Genomic DNA, 17,674 nt, shown 5'->3' with positions numbered 1-17,674 from the left:
CATCTGGCTAATGACAGTTTCTGGTGGTCACTACTGGGGGAGTGGCAGTGTTAATGGCGTCTTGTGAATGAAAGCCAGTGTTACAAAATGCACAGGAGAGCCTCCAACCCCAAACAAGGAGTTGAGGCCAAGGAGCCCTGTGCTGTGGCCCTAAATTTAGTTCAGACCTCCAGATGCACTGCAGGTGTCCTGGAGTGTTTCCAGATGGCTTTGCAAACAGGAATAGCACCATACCTTGAGTGTGCCTGTAGCACTTCATCTTAGCTGCTGCTGCCAAGAGCTTCTGTTAGTGATGGTTAAATACTTCATCTCACCTTCCTTCCTTCCTTCCTCCCTCCCTCCCTCCTTTCCTCTCACTCTACCTTCCTCCCTCCCTCCCTCTGTCCCCCCTTCCCTCTGTCCCTCTGCCCTTCCATCCTTCCCTGCCCCCCCCTCTCTTTTTGGGGAGCAAATTACCTTTAATTTTTCAAAAGCTTATTATAGGGGCTGGTGAAGTGGCTCAGCAGTTAAAAGCGCTTGCCGCCAAGAGCCTAACCTTTATTCCCAGGACCCACATGATAGAAGGAAAGCTGACTTTGTCAACTGTTCTCTGACCTCTACACATATATGGCACATATGTGCCCACACACAAATAGAGAAGAAATGGGTGTCATCATTTTAAAAATCAGTAGAAAGCATGAGAGGATGAGTGAGCACACAACAAAAGGGATCTGCTGCTGTTTGTGGTGCTGAGACCTGTGTCAGGGCTCCCAGGCTTCAGGTGATCTTCAGATGAATAATCACTAGAGCCAGGTGGTAGAGGCATTCACCTTTACTCCCACCACTCAGGGGCAGAAGCAGGTGAATCTGTGATGAGTTCGAGGCCAGTCTGGTCGGCAGAGCAAGTTCTGAAACAGCCAGGGTCTCACAGAGAGACTCTATCTCAGGGGAAAACAAACAAACAAACAAAGCGGAGAGAGAGAGAAACATAGTCTATTCTGGGGAAGGAAGCACCATTACTGAGTAAAAACCACATGTAACAAAACAGTTTGGAGATAAACATTCAACTGTTTTCCTCTATGTCCTAAGCAGAGCTCTGAGCTCCAGAAAGGCTAAGTAACACTCAATTGTCACACAGCAGAGGGTATTGCATGTTTAGAACAGTGGCTACCAGTTCTCTTTGTTTTAGCTGAAAATAGTTTGTAAAATCTATGCCCAAATGCTTACAAGCCAGAGAGGTGATTTTGTACTGTTGTATTGTTGTATCTTAGAGCTAAAGGCTTAGCTGGACGGTCACTGCGGGTCTGTAAAGGCCCTAGGGCTGTGTTTTCCCGGATCTTGCTGCTGTTTTCATTGACTGACTCCATGGAAGATGAAGAAGCTGCTTGTGGGGGTCAAGGTCAGCTTTCTACTGTGCTATTGGTCAATCTGGGCCGAATGGAATTTCCTCAATATGCTGTCAGTCGGAAAACCCAGATCTTCAGGGATAGAGAGGACCTTATCAGGTGAGGACGCACTAAGTCATTATGATATCTGTGTGCATTTTTAAAATTTAATCAGAGGTCTTGCTATTTTTTCTCGCTAGCTAATGTAGAAATATGGAGTGCATGCGCAGTCATTTTAAACTTTTGGATTTTATCATCCTCATGTGTTCTCTGCAACTACAGGAAGAATGCAGACATGCACTTAGACTAAGGCTGCCAAGTCGAGTTATAGCTCAAAAGTTTCCACTGGGTTCTGTTCCCGAGTAGCTGTGGCAGGAAACACTTTTGTGACACAGCATTTTGGCCACCCTGCCTTGTGGATGTGTTGGGATGAATGAGGCAGAATGTGTTTTCCCAGTCACAGCATTCAGGGCAGACCCAGGAGAACCTGTGCCTGTGGGTGAGGGTCATGTATGTGGTGAGGTAGAATTTGGGGTTTACACAGCACCTGGTGGATTTTATGAATCTTGGCTTGATTAGCAGTGGGCTTTGATTGAAAAAATCGTATAGGTCTTAAGGAAAGAAATATTTTATTTTATTGCCTTTTTGTTTGTTTTTAGATAGGATTTTTTCTTGCCTAGTAGCCTAGCCTGGCCTGGTAATCACAGTCCCCTTGCCCTATGCTCTTGACTCACCTGAATATTGGTTATGTGTATTGTATACAATTGTGCTGTTGTATTTCCTTAAAAAACAAAACAAAACAAACAAACAAAAAAAAAAAACAAAAAAGGAAAGAAAGAAGGAAAAGAAAAAGCAGCTTTTATAAGAAAAATTAGTTTTGTAACTTTTGATTATTGGTTATTGATTTAAGAGTTGTAACTCAAATTTAACCAATACTGATTCAGACCTTTGCTTTAGGGAGAGTTAAGTATTGTTCAGAACACTCGTGTTCTGAAGTGAAGTCATTGGAACAATTGAATCATATCAGTGTTGATGGAAGCCAATATTAGTGCCTTTTGCTTCTAATGTCTTGCTTGTGTTCAGTTGGAGTGAGTCTCTAGCCAGATCTTCTGTCCTAAGGACTTACCCTGTTTGCAGGTGTCTCCTGTCTTTTTTTTTTTTTTTTTTTTTACTGGAAAGTACCTATGCTGTAATGAAGTAATTAAAATTCCATTGGTTATTAATTAAATTGGGTTTAGTTGACCTCTGAAAGTGCCATATTATAAAACCCTGTAACATGATAGCTGACCTGACAGCCTTTGCCCACTTTTGCACTTGAGGTAAGTGGTCAGTTATTCAGTGAAGCTTATTGAGTGCAATGAGCCTCCTATGCCCTAGGTAGTGAGTATCAGGAGGTAAGGTTGCTGCCTTTATGGGTACCATTCACTGGGGAAGTAATAAGCAGGAAAATTACAGTATATAAAATGATGTGACAGGGCTGTAGAGCCAGCTCAGGAGGTAAGGTCCCTTGCTTCTCTTGCAGAGGACTTAGCTTGCTTCCTAGCATTCACATGACTGCTCACAACCATCTGTCACACCAGCTCCAGGGGTGGGGGTCTCATCTGTCACCCTCTCCTGGCTTCTGTGGGCACCAGGTAGACATACATGTAGGCAAAACACACATACACATAAAAGTAATAAATCTTTTTTAAAAAATGATCTGACCATTGAGAGGTAGGCTGCAGAAGTTCTACTTTGTAAGTAGTGTTAGATTGGCCCTGGAGAGTTGACATCAGAAACAAGCCATGAGAGTGGGAAGGCAGCCATGCCTGGACCAGGTGTGCTTGCATTCACCAAGAAGGCAACCTGAGGCATGGAATAGTTGGCTGAGTTGCAGAAACACAGAGGCATGGAATAGTTGGCTTCTGGCTCTGGGGAGCAGCAGTATAAGGACAAGCTGCAGGGACCAGAGGATGCTTGACCACGGTGAGATGGGGTCTTCCCGGTATTGGGAAGCTGCTGAAGGGGGTATTCCATGTTTTTCACCAGAGCAGTCTTATGGAGCAGAAGTCAGAGGGGAGCAGGAGAGCTGAAGAAGGCTAGTTTGACTTTGGTAGTCAGAGTGAAGGATGGTGGTGACATGTGGACACAGTTGAGTCTATCAAAAATAGTTTGGAAGCAGAAATGACTTGATCGTTATTGGATGTAAGGAGGTAGATATGAGTGGATGGGGCTGACTGGCTCTGGCCTTCTGTCTGGGGTGATGGTGTCATCATGAGATGATGATTAGAAGAGGAACATGGGACAGCAGTCAAGGCCAGGGGGCAGGATGTGGGGTACCACTAGCCGCTCAATAGATGCTGTCCTGTGTCACCCTTGACATGCTGCAAGGGAATGTGAGGGCAAGGCAGTTTCACAGTTTTGTTGCAGTGTTGTCAGACTGGCCTCTAGGGAGCAAAGATAAGACTTAGTATCCACTCAAAACTGTGGTTTTGAGTTGAGTAGGACCAGTTAGCCCCCATCCTATGATTTCCTTCTGCAGAAGTCAAGGCTCTGGGCACAGACAAAGAGGAGAGACCAGTGTGCACACCAGTATTGTATGGCCCAGATGAGCTGCCAAGAGAGCTGGACTGACTGGTTCCTGATGAATATGCAGTTCATGAAGACACAGATTGCTTGTGTTCAACATGTTATAGCCGCCATGGGCAGCCTGGGTGCTGTGAGCCAGAGGGTTCGTTGCTTGTAGTAAATTAAATTAGCTGGGATGCTTTGGCTGACAGCCAATGGAAGAAATATTTGAGGTCAAAATTTTGAAGCTAACATAGTTCATTGGTGATAGATGGCTCTGAGTGGCCATGGGCATGTTGGTGGGTGAAGGGAGGTGAGGAAATGGGTAGAGGCTGGGAATGGGGAGAAGGTGGGGAGAGAGTGGGTGCAGGGAGGAGGCTGGGCATGGGGAGGAGAATACTGTTTGACATCAGCATGTCTATGTGCCATTGAGAAAGGTTTGGAAAGCAAGGCTGTGGCTTTGGGACAGATGAGTCCCAGTGGTGACAAAGACTAGCCAGGTGGCAGCTGAGGGAGATGGGGTAAAGTGTAGTGGGCTTGGTTCAGGTGGAAGTTAGATCAGCTGTGATGCTGAGTGTAATGCTGCCCATCCTGGTGATGACTTGAGGCAGGGAGGGTGTACCACCTGCCTGCCCTAACTTCCATACGTTTTCCTTTCTTTTGAGAAGGGTCTTGTGCAGCCTAGGCTGCCATTGCTGCGAACCCGAGTATGACCCTGAAGTTCTAAATCCCCCATTTTGATGTGTGCCAACACAACTGGTTTATGTAGTGCTGGGGATTGAACCTAGGACTTTGTGTGTGGCAGAAGAGTGCTCTGTCAGTGACCATGTTTTTCTGTTTCCTTATTGACCTTGGATTGTTCAGTAGCATATCATAAATAATTGTGTCTGTGGCAGTGGTTCTCAACCTCTGGGTCATGACCATCAGAAAACACGTATTTCCAATGGCCTTAGGAATCCCCAACCATAAATTTATTTTCATTGCCACTTCATAAGTCATTTTACAGAGTGGTGTCTCAGTTTTTAAAACCATTGGAAAACACAAATTATAAAACATAAATGTGTTTCTGATGATCATGACCACGGGTTGAGGACTTTGGGTTTGTGAGCAAACTTGACCTCTGTTAATGTTAACTGTATTGCAAGCTTCTCTTCCCCCCAAAGTACAATGACTATGCTATCATTGTATTTCAGAGCCTGTTGGTCACATGTCATTGATTTTCATAGCTAAGGAAGTAATGAAAAGTCATATTTCTTCCACTGAAATAGTTCATAAAGCTTCATCATCACTGTCTCCTCCAAGCGTTCACAATTACTTTGGAGTTTATATAATGGGGCCAGCTTTGGGTTCTTACAGTGTATATGAGTCTGTCTTCTTACTAGGGCAGCCTGAAACCATCAGAGCCATTCTGAGAAATGGGAGAGAGCTATATTAAGCCATCACACTTGGTCCAACTTAAATATATCTTACTTTTTTTGTGGTTTTTTGTTTTGTTTTGTTTGTTTTAGAAGGGGAAATGCATTGGGTTGCCTTAGGTAGCCTGGAACTCACTTTGCAGACCTGGAACTTAAAGATCCACCCTCTGCTTCCCAGTGCTGGGATTGAAAGCAGGCACCACCATGTCTGTCCTGTACATCCCTCACACTCTCATAAACATAAGCCACTGGCCATGATGTGGGAATTGTCATGGAAGGACTCCTTGACTTAAGACCCCCATGGCATCTTCCCTAGATATGCAGCGGCCACACACTTGCTGAGTGACATTTCAGCTGCCATGTCTGGTGGGGAACTGGGAAGAAGCTAAGGAACTCTTTCAGAGTGCAAAAGGGAACTGGGACCAACTGAAGAATCACCCTTCCTTGAGGTGAGTGCTGGGTGGGTTTTTGTTTGTTTGTTTTCCAGTGTTAGGGTGGAACCCATGGCTTGAGATCAGTGCTCAGGAAGGCATTAAGAACAAAACAAAACAAAAAAGTGGAGGATTGAGGAAGACACCCAGTGTCAACTTTTGGCCTCCTTGTGCATAGTTACCTTTATATACTTTAACACAGACATATACACCTCCCTGCACTGGCTAGTTTTGTGTCAACTTGACACAAGCTATAGTCATCTTCGAAGAGGGATCCAAATGCCTCTATAAGATTGGGCTGTGGGCAGGCCCTTAAGGCATTTTCTTAATTAGTGATTGATGGAGGAGCCCATTTCAGGTCATGTTATCCCTGGGCTGGGGGTCCTGAGTTCTATAAGAAAGAGGCCTGAGTGAGTCTTCAAGAGCAAGCCAGTAAGAAGCACTCCTCTATGGCCTCTACATCAGGTCCCTGCCCTGTCTGAGTTATTGTCCTGACTTCCTTCAGTGATGAACAGTGATGAGGAAACATAAACCAAATAAACCCTGTCATCACCAAGTTGCTTTCAGTCATGATATTTCGTCACAACAGCAGTGAACCTGAGACACTGTCCAAAATAAAAACACAATTGGAAGAGTAATATTTAAAGACGTAAATGGTTCAATTAGATTACAGAGTTGGTACATATTGAAATATCATGCCACACTCCATTAGTTACACAGTTTTTGTGTTTATATGTCAGTTACAAAATGAACTTAACTTCAGATAGTTGTGGCAGTATTTACAGAAAGTAGTAGAATGTATTTTTAAAGTTTAAAGAAGGTTACACCCACCCTTTGTTGCCAATCTTAGGAAGTTTGAAGGCTTGTCTGGGTTTGTAGGTGAGGTTTAAATGCTGACCTCAGTTAAAATCTTATTAGGCATTCTTATCTCACCCCACTGAGTGTCCTGGGGCAGGGCCTTGGCAGTGATGATATAAGTTTGTGATGCAGAAAATTGTACATGCAACTCAGAGTATTGGAATATATCATTTTAAAGATTGAAGTTCAGCTGGCCAGTGGTGCCACACGCCTTTAATCCCAGCACTTGGGAGACAGAGGCAGGCTGATCTCTGTGAGTTTGAGGCCAGCCTGATCTACAAAACTACAAAGAGAAACCCTGTCTTGAAAATTAAAAAACAACCCCCACCCCCCAAAAAAGGAAGAAAGAAAGAAAAGATTGAAGCTCAATATTCTGTCACTTCTTACAATTTTCTTATAAGCCAGTTGTTAAACCTCAGGCATTCATTGTTGTTTCAGATACCATGAGGCCTTGCCACTCTTTCTGCGCTGTTTTACTGTTGGCTGGATTTACACAAGGATTTTCTCTCGGGCTGTTGAAGTGCTGGAGAGACTTCGCATGTATGAGGTTAGAGTGCCTTCCTATTATGAGTAGTTTTTCCTGCTGGCCTGGTCCCAGAGCTGCACCAGCCCCAAATAACACACAGAGACATTATATTAGTTGTTATGCTGTTTGCCAGTTACTAGTTTCTTATCTGCTTAAATATTAACCCATTTCTATTAACCTAAATATTTCCACGTGGTCTCATCTTACCAGAGAGAGGGTCCAGCATTCTACTCTCTTTGTCCTCCATGTTGAATCTCCTCCCTACTACTTCCTCTCTCCTCCTTGTCTCCTAGTCCTGCCTATCTTGCTTTCCTATTGGCCAACAGTGCTTTATTCATTAACTAATACAAGAAACATATTTACAGAATGACATTTCCCATCATCTCTTCTGTCTAAAATAAAAAGAAGGGTTTAACCTTAATAAAGCAAAATATATATATAACAAAGCAGTTATCAAATAAGAATCACAATAATCAATATTTAGTCCATTAACATTTAGCAAGATTTAAAGAAAATATTCCATCATCTATCCTATCTTTGTGAGTCCAAAGTTATATATTTAACTTCTCTTTAATCCTAACTAAGGAAAACTATAACCATAATTATCTGTCTTCAACTCCTTCAAAGACCTCAGAAGGATAATATATAAACTCTAGAAATGACAGAGACAGCTTGCTACATGATCAGTCACCTGAGGTTCTTGTGTAATATTCCATCTTCAGCCTTTAGGCCATAGTGTGTCTGGCAGACTCTTTCAGCAAAGCAGGAAACTTTAAACTGTCCATCTGTATTGGCAGTTTGTCAGTAATTTTTCTCTGTGTCAGACTGTCTGGCAGATTCTTCCATGAAGCAGGAACCTTGTAGCAAATGTCCATCTTGTATCAGCAGTCACTTTCCTGTGGGTCCTGCATGTCCAGTTTATACAGCATAAAGTCAAACAATCCAGACAAGATCAGTACCTTACCTAAATGGCTAGTCTTGCCATATTGAAAGTAAACTCCATAATGAGTTTCTTTATGTCCATCTTTCTTTCTGATGCAGGTGGTGTTGCCAGGAGCAGTGTCAAGAAAAACCCTAAACCATTTTAAATGCCATATTCTGTAGGTCTTTGAAAGGTTTGAAGAATGCCTATCCATCTCAAATACATCTTGAAAACCTAAGTAACTTACCTCTAAGTTTTGACTATCATAGGTAAATATCTATAATCTGTACTGTTATACATTATATTTAAATGTGCTATATAAACACAATGCCTAAACATGAGAAGAAATATACATATCGCAAAATTGACCTTAAATTGTATCAATAAATGAAAATCCATTCCAAAACAAAGTATTCATATCTATACCATAATCCCCTTTTTACCTTTAAAAAGATATTGGTTGTGATCATTAACCATTTATAACCAACCCCATTTAAATGAAAACAAATATTTATAAACAATATTTGGGAATTTGGGCGTCGTTCTTTCCAAACTGCTTCCTGCTGGTAGGGGGCTCTGTCATGGGGATCCTAAGAAGATGCAAAAATCGGCTGTAGTGGTCTGCAAGGCTGCCTTGTCCCAGGGACACTGCTTCAGGAGGTCTGGCTTGATCTAACCATGTTAGTCTGGAAGGAATCCACAGCTTTTCATTTTCTGTGGAAACAAAAATAGAAATCCCTTTCCCCCAGTAACCTGTCCTTAGACCTAAATTTGAAGTCAGCATTTTTAAAATATATAAATTGGATTAATTTAGCAGCATTGATAATCAAGTGTACTGTAGCAATTATTTCTTACTTAGTAATTGAGCAATTTAAAGACAACACCATAGTACACAGTATCCAGACTCTTTGTGTGCTTTCCATCTTCACGTGGCTTTTTATTACTCTATTTCTTCCATTTTTATTTTTTCATTTTTTGAGATAGGGTTTCTCTGTGTAACTTTTATCTGTCCTGGAATTAACTCTGTATACCAGGTTACTTTGAAATCACAGAAATCTGTTTGCCTCTGTCTCCTGAGTGCTGGAGTTAAAGGTGTGTGACACCACACCCAGCTACTCTTTCTTTTTATTATTCTTTTTTAAACCATTGTATCCTGTTTCTTTTTCTCTCCCAAGCCTACTATAATTTTAAAACACACTGTAAATCTTTAGTGGTTTTTCTTAATCTGAATCTGTCTTTACTATAAATCTTTATCTTTTTCTGGCCACGAGTCTTTTATCTGGTAAACAACAACATTGCTAAAATGAAAGCCACAGTTGTTTCAGCCATGGTCTATCCAAGATGGCGGCGGGTACCTTTACTGCCAGAACTGAGAGCTGTGCTCACTGCCTTGGTTTATGCTGCCATCTGCCATTGCCAGCTCTCGTACACACCATTAAGTTTAACAACAGAGACCTTTAAAAGCCTTGCAGTTTTTTGCTGCTTATGGTGAGTCAGGAAATCTCCCTTAAAGGAGCCAGAGCCGCACAAATTTCTGGTTGTCTCTAACAGAGTCCAACCTAGAAAAATGCTGTTACCAAGAAGCCTTGCTTGTCTCTGTTCTTTTGTTCCTAGAACCCTTTCTTAAGCTTTTGTTAAATTTTAAGTGGAAGTTCTTATTAGCCACATTGCAACACCATTTGTTATGAGTAGATTTTCCTGCTGGCCTGGTCCCAGCTGCACCAGCCTCAAATAATACACAGAAACATTGTATTAGATATAAAGCTGTTAGCCTGTTACTAGCATTTCTTATTGGTTAGCTCTGTTTTAAATGTTAACCCATTTCTATTAATCTAACCATTTCCACGTGGTTTGATCTTACAGGAGAGAGGGACCGGCACTCTGCTCTTCCAGTCCTGCATCTTGAATTCCTCCCTACGCCTTCCTCCCTCCTCCTAGTCTCCTAGTCCCACTTATCTTGCTTTCCTATTGGCCAGGAGTGTTTTATTCATTAGCCAATACAAGAAACATATTTACAAATGACATCTCCCATGTCCCTCCTCCACCTTCACTGGTGGGACTGTGATACTCATGGAAGTGAAAGCCTTTGGGCTCTTTTCCCACTCTTACATCAGCACAAGGAACCTGATGAAAGGTTATTTACTTTCATATAGTCACCCTGCTGCCCTAGATTGGTAGAGAGAAGACAGCCAGTGCCAGTAGCCATTTTGTTTGCTTGTGACTTGAATGTGCACACTGGGAAGCTTTGGTCATGGACAGAGCTTGGGAGGAGCCCAGTTAGCCTCAGAGCATGATGTAAGGCTCTGTAGGTCCCTTAGATTTTGCAGGTAAAAAGCTCCCCCCCAAAGAAGCTCACACCCCTTATCATCAGCCATGTATCATCTGGAGATAGTTTATAGTCACAAATAACAATTGGGTCACATCCTTAGATTAAGATTAAGAAATTGCCAGAGTTCCCTTTTATTGTGTCATTTCTATATAGACAAATGATATTTTACAAAGAGGAAAAGACTGCATCTTCACCTTGGGTCTCTTGAATCCCCAGGAATCTCTGTGGACTTGATGTCACATCTGTCATTCTGAAGCTTTTAAGCTCAGTTCTTAAAAAATGCATTATAGTTTACAGGATTTAAAGGTACAGCAAAGTTGAAAATTAAGTAAAATGATACAAGCTGGTTGGCTTACCTTAAAACATTCCCTTTTGAAAGTGTAAGGTGGCTTTGTTTACAGAGTTGTTGGGATTTAGGTTGAAGGAGGATGTGATTTCATTGTTTTTACATCCTCTGGGGTGGGGGCGTCAGGCACAGTCTCTGTGGGCAATTATTGCTTTATCAGTTGTGTTGGAGTTTCTGACTCACAGTCAGAAACAGAAGGAAAAGGGTCTCTGTTGCAGAATATTTATTTATGCAAAGATGTGTTGCATTTATTGAACTATGCAAAGATGTGTTACATTTATTTAACTATACAAAGATGTGTTGCATTTATGTAACTATGTAAAAATGTGTTGCATTTGTTTAATTGTGTGAAGATGTGTTTCTGTTTTCTCTTGCCTGCCTAAGGCACCTGGATGGTCTAATAAGAAGCTGCATGGCCAGTAGCAAGGGAGGAAGTAAAGGCAGAACTTTTGGGCAGAGAGAGAAGTAGGAGGAGGAATTTAGGCTCAAAAGAAAAAGAAAAGGAAATGACAGAGAGATGTCAAGGGCCAACCAGTTACCCAGACAAGGAGGAAGCAGGAATGTAGAACATCAAAATGAAAGAAAGGTAAAAAGCCCTGAGGCAAAATGTAGATAAATAGAATCAGGTTAAATTAAGCCAAAAAAAAAAAAAAAAAAAAAAGCTAGTGGGACAAGCCTAAGATAAGGCCACACATCCATAATTAATAATATCTCCGTGTCATTATTTGGGAGCTGGTTGGTGTTCCCTCCCCCTCCCCAAACAATGCCAACTGCAGACTTCTTTCCCTTCCTGTGTGCCTGACAGTGTGCCTCAAACTTCAGTGGGTCTAGGGCTTGCTGGGTTGCCAGAGTGTCAGCGTTTGCCAGCAATAGCCAGTGCTTACTGCCAGGGTCTTCAGTGGCCTTGAACTGACAGAGGGAGCTTGGTGAAGACTTGTGTCTGCTCCCAGACCTCTGAGGGATCAGCACCACCAGGCAGGACCTGGGGTCAAGTACAGATGCTCAGCCAGCTAAGTGGTCATGTAGGAGAACATCTCACACTCCTGCCTGTCAGCCCTGGTTTTTGGCCTTCATTAGGAACAGTACCAGCCCTGTTGACTTCCGATTATAATTACAGCCGATGCTTCTAGCATTTACAATTGTCTCATTGTTTTGTTTTGTTTTTATTGCTGCCATAGGAAGCAGTGGAGGAACTTGAAAGCCTCCTCTCTCAGAAAATCTACTGTCCTGACAGCAGAGGCCGCTGGTGGGATCGCCTAGCTCTTAACCCTCCACCAGCACCTGAAGCGTCTGGAAGCAGTAAGCAGGGGCATACCAAGGCTTTTTTTTTTTTTTTTTTTAATGGCATTGGGGATAGAACTGAGGGCCTCAGTTCTATAAGCACCCTGCCACTGAGCTGCCACAGCCTAGGAAAGCACTTTTCTTTAGTTAACTTGTTTATTTATTTCCTGGTGGGGGCAGAGTCTCACTATGCAGCTTTGGCCATCATGGAATTCCCCATATAGACCAGGTTGTCTTCGAGCACACAGATCCACCTGTATCTGCTTGCCAAGTGCTGCTATTTATTAAAGGCATGCACCACTGTGTCTAGACATTTATCTTTATTATAATTAAAACATAATTGCAGCACTTCCCCATTTCCTTTTCCTCTCAGTCTATGGTTCTGTGAAAACAGTAAAAAAGTATGCTTTTTATTAATATATTGATATACATGGAAATACATAAGTTCTCTAGATAAAAAAATTTAAATATTTAATTTTTATCAGAATGTTAGAAACCACTAATTCAGCAAATGTGACAATACAATAAAACTTAATAAATGAAAACAAATTCTAAATATAATTAGAAAATATTTTTCCTTTTGTTAATATTCTTTGATGGAGTTCTTTCAAGCCCATCCTCCACCCCAAAATAGCAGAAATGATTCTAACACTGGCATTCATAAAAGCTGCCCACCTGCTCTCACTGGGAGGGGAAGGGGGATTGACAGTGGGTCCCAGGAAATGCAGTGAAGGAGAGGCAGGGTCAGACGTGTCTCAGCTCTTGCAGATTCATATTGATTTTCTCTCTCTCTCTGAGTTTGTGTGTGTCCCTATCCCCCTCTTCCCCTCTCTCTTTCTCTCTCTCAGATTGACCCCAGGGTCTATGGCTTCCTGGAACTGGTGATTTTATTTACTTGTTACTCAGTGCTTCTAGAAACAAGGTTGAGGAGAGACAGTTTCTTATCACATCTCTCTGTGCTTCTGCAGGGCATTTGTCCCCACCTCTGGAACAGGCCACCTTCTCTGGCAGACCCCAGGGATCTTGGGGACTTAAAATAGACTGGCTCTGTCACTGATGTGGCTGGGCAGGGTGGGCCCTTTGAGGGCACTGCCTCTGAGCCAGGAGGGTAACAGTGACTCTTTGTGTGGCTGCCCTGCGGGTTCCCTCCCTGACCGTCTCCATTTCTAGCCCTGTGTTTGAACTGAATGGAGGGGACTGTGTCTTAGGGAGGTTTTGTTTTCCCAGTGGTACATTAAGTGAATCAGGGAGAGAAGAGTGGAAAACAACATTGCCCACGGAATGTGAGACTATGATGTAGTGTTTTTACTACTCTCTGCTAAACCAGTGCCTTATTACCTCAGGTGCCCATGAGAGGCCAACAGACGATGTTTTCTGTCCTGGAGCTGGGTGTGGTGCTGAGGCTTAAAGAACAGGGTAGGGTGGTTGCAGGCCTAGAACCACTTGGAAGGGAGAGCATATGTGTCTGTGTTACCTCTGCCTTTCATCTCAGTTACAGCCCAAGATGTTGCCAATTCCTCCAACCCTCTTGTTCACAGTTCTCGGAATGCTACTTGCCTGTCTGTGTCATAGGAACAGACAGGTCACTAAAGTTAATTTTCATGGATGCTGAGTTCTCTTTAGTCCTTTCCTGGTAACTCCGTGCTGTACCCACAGCCCTTGTATCCTGTCACCATATTTCTGTCTTCTATGTGTTATGTCTGTCTACAGGACACAAGCTGCTGGTAGCCATTGCCCCTGGGAAGAGATGGGCCCACACTGGCCATCCTTCCCCATGCCAGGCCTCTTTTCCTGCCTGGTGTCTCTGCTCGGACCAAGAGCACTGCAGTATCTGTTTACTCCTCTTGACTCCTTTAGACCCAATTAGGCCTGAGCTGTCATTCCTTCCTCAGGTTGTCTTTTTAAGTTGTTCTCTAAGTTTACTGTGTGTGTGTGTGTGTGCGCGTGTATGTCCTCTCCTGTGTATTTGAGTGCCACAACATGAATATGGAGGTCAGGGGACAACCTCAGATAGTGGTCCTCGGCTTGCACCTTGTTTGAGACAGGGCCTCTGGGGATTCCCCTGTTTCCCCTCCCATCTTTGTGGAGGACTGCTAGGATTACAAAAGAATGATTGCTACAGTGCCTTGCTTCCCATGGATGCTGAGGATGCAAACTCAAGTCCCTACACTTGTGCAGCAGCTGCTTTACCATCTCTTCTGCCTCATACTGATGGATGCTAACACAGCCTGACTCTTTTAACCCTTTCCCAACAAGCTGGTTGGCCACCCCCATAACCCAGGGTCCTGGTTTATTTGACTTGGTGCTTGCTTCCAAGTTCCATCTTTATTCCAGCACATTGTGACTTCACTTGTTGACATGGATGAATGATGCTGTGGCATGTGCAGACCCAAGTGTTTTTGTTCAGTCACCTGTGAATGAGTGCTCAAGTGCCCTCTGCCCTTTGGCTTTTGTGAACACTGATGCCATGGATATGGGGTCTGCACTACTCCTTGAGTGCCTATTTTTAATTCTTTAGGGATGTACCTTTAACTCTTTAGGATTTGCTAGCTCCTGTGACAGTTTCATGTTTGGCTCTTTATAAAGCTACCAAACTTGTGGTTTTACATTCCTACCAGTAAGACACAGGGGCTCTGGTTTTCCACATCCTTACCAACATTGTCCTCCTACCCCCACCCCCTTTCTGAGTATATTCATCTTAGTAGATGAGGAACAATGTCTTTCTGGAGCTTTCATATTTTGGCTTAGCTGCGAAGAGCCTTAGAAAATAGGAACTTGTAGGTTCCTCTCCCCATGAGCAGGGAACCTCCCTCCACTCTGCGGTCCTGCCTGCACCTGAGAGTCACTGCTGTCTAACTTGCTCTGGAGTCCCCTGCTCTGTTGTTGAGGTCAGGTGTGTGTGTGTAACTCTCACAGCTTCCCAGGTGATGTCCAGAGAACTACAGGGCTAAGGCTTGCAGTTAAGTCTCCTTTAGCCTGTGACTTGAGCGTCTCTGAGATCATGGTCTCTGTGAGGACATAGCTACTGGGGTCCTCTCATTAATGGGCTTGTTAGGATCAGAGCCTGGGTGCTGACAGCACTAATAAGCTAGGCTTTGTCCTTGCAGGTCAATTGCAGAGATAAGTAATAGCAAAAAGCATTCTTTGTCTAATGTACTCTGTGTAGCCACCTTGGAAAAGGACAAATACACACACACACACACACACACACACTCACAGTCCATCTTCAGGGTTCTGGCATGAGGTTTGGGTTTAACAGAGGACAGCTGACTCCAGCAAGCAGCAAGGCCCCACAGCCCCACAGCCCCACAGCCCCACAGCCCCACAGCCCCACAGCCCCACAGCCCCACAGCCCCACAGCCCCACAGCCCCACAGCCCAGGAGTGCCTTGTTGGCCCTGGTGGCCAGTCAGTAGAAAGAGCTCAGTCTCATGATGGGACCATGAAGACCTCAGGAAAGGGCCAGCAAGAAGCATTTGAACACACTGAAGTACAAAATGAAATAGACTTAATAAGTTGAGAGGAAAACAGAAATAGAATAAAATAAACTTTGCCAACCATTCTTTCAGAAGAGGTTAGACTTGATGTTCCAAATCCCAGACCTTTAGGTAACAACCATGTCAATGTCCATGAAGATCTGCACTGCTTGGGAAGAATGACAGCACTGTCACAGCAGGTGAGGAGGGACACTATCTGCCCACGAGAAGTTTTATTTGGATGAGAAAGTTCTCTCCAGAGAACTTTATCCAAGTGAGGGTGGCGATCTGACATCAGAGACCTGAGAAATCAAGTGGGCCCTCAAAGAGGATCTGACAAAACACCCACCTTAAGTGCAGGGTGTGGCCCACAGAGAGGCAGCGTGAAGGACCAGAGGTCCTCGACTGGTTTACTGACCATTCTCTGCAGGCACAGAGTCTTGGAGAGGTAGTCAGAGATAGGGATGAAGGGGAAGATGATGATTTAGGAGGGGGAGGAGACAGGAGGAAGAAGATTATTAACACTGATGGAGTCTAGCCCTTGTTTTATTTGTTTTTTCTTTTTACTCTCTCTAGTCACTAAGAGTAAAAGCTGTCCCTGACTCCACTCAGTTGCCCTGTTTGGGGCTTTCTTTTCTTAACACCGTGACTCTTAAGGAAAAAATACAGCAAATTAAGCAAAATACAGACTCCTCACTCTTCTGTTCTAAATTTATCTTTATCCTTTCTGGTCTCAACGAAAACTATGTGGGGTTCACACCACTGTGGCCTGTGGGGAAGACCTGCTTCTCCCTTTGCCTTGCCAGAGGCCGGAGGGTGCTTGGCCTTTTGTAGCCCTACATGGAATTCTAGCCTCTCCCTCCTTTCTTTCCCAACATGTGTCTGTCTATTTTCTCCTGGTAGTAAAAAGGGAAATGTTTTAAAATGTATAAAAGGTCAGCAAAGGGGGGGATGGGGTGTTGGTGGTTTAGGGGGGCATTTTGACAACATGCTTCTCTTATAGTTTGTATAATTGTGATGTTAAATGGACAATACAGGAATCTAAATTCTTTTAGATTTCTTGTGTGAGTGTTTTCCTGCATGTACATACATGCACCATGTAAGTGCATGATGTCCATGCAGATCATTGGATCCCTCAAACCCAGGTTAAACGTGGCTGTAAACCATCATGTGGCTGCCAGGAACCTAAAGTGTTCTGTCACTATTCTCCAGCCTCCTGAAGTGACATCTTTAAAGTGAAGTTCTCTCCAGTGATGACTGGAACCCTGCCACTCACAGAACCTGTGTGATTCTATTTGAAGTGGACTTTCCCTATTATAATTTTAAAGTTAATACATGTATGGGTGTTTTTTCTGTGCACTACATGTATGCAGTGCCTCTGAACACCAGAAGAGGGCATCAGGCTCCCTGGAACTGGAATTACAGACAGTTGTACTCCACTGTAAATGCTGGCAACTGAAACAGGGTCTTCTGGAGGAGCAGCTTGTAGCCTTTTTGAGCCATCTCCCCAGGTCCCCTCCACCGGCCCACCACTGTGATTCTGTGTATTTTAAATTTTTTCCCCACTGGGTGGACAAAGGTGATGCTCAATTTTCTTTTTTTTATTTTTATTTTAAGATATTTTTTATTTAAATATGAAACAAGCTTGTTTAATGTTCAATTTTCAAGGTTAAAGTATGCACATTGCTTTATTACAATAAAACTAAATGTGTACACAAAGGAAAACAAATAGAGGACAAGAGGCTGTAGAGCCACACAGTTCTGGACCAGGTGTGGCCCTGCCCAGGGTGGACCTTCCTGTCACAACTCCAGTCTCTCCTGCTAGGTGGCCTGACAAGTTGTCAGAGCTGTGTACACTCTTGTTCCAAGAGGCATGCCCCTTTTCTGGCTGGCCCCAGGGCCCCAGCCTTTTCTTTCAGTGCAAGACACATAGGGAAATGTCAATTTCTTGGAGCCTACTGTTTCCATAATCTGCTAGAGAGAGGGAAGGGCATAGGTGTCTTCCTGGGATGTCTTCACTCCTGCTGGGTGGTTTCACTCTGGTCACGTGAGTGACGGCAGGTCTGTTGTACGGCAGCATGTTTTACAGTGAAGGTTAAAGTTAAAGCCATCAGAATGGCCTAAGGAGACAGCTTACATTTCTCCAAGCACTGTTTGCCCATTTGCTAAATGGCAGCATT

The 17,674-nt window shown here is 43.5% G+C and overlaps 1 protein-coding gene across 1 annotated transcript in view; it reads left to right on the top strand.

Annotated features, from left to right (window-relative positions):
* The window catches only part of LOC127215506 (fanconi-associated nuclease 1-like), a 37,917-nt gene that overhangs the window by 9,667 nt on the left and 10,576 nt on the right, over positions 1-17,674 (top strand). Inside the window, 6 exon segments of the mRNA XM_051175925.1 lie at positions 1,251-1,484; positions 5,643-5,694; positions 5,696-5,775; positions 7,054-7,162; positions 11,917-12,006; positions 12,008-12,037. Of these exon segments, the coding sequence (XP_051031882.1) occupies positions 1,251-1,484; positions 5,643-5,694; positions 5,696-5,775; positions 7,054-7,162; positions 11,917-12,006; positions 12,008-12,037 (595 nt within the window).

The sequence above is a fragment of the Phodopus roborovskii genome, unplaced genomic scaffold (assembly GCF_943737965.1).
Source record: "Phodopus roborovskii unplaced genomic scaffold, PHOROB, whole genome shotgun sequence".
Classification (NCBI taxonomy): Eukaryota; Metazoa; Chordata; class Mammalia; order Rodentia; family Cricetidae; genus Phodopus; species Phodopus roborovskii.
The sequence above is the reverse complement of the archived record's forward strand: the minus strand, read 5'-3'. Positions and strand labels throughout refer to the sequence as shown.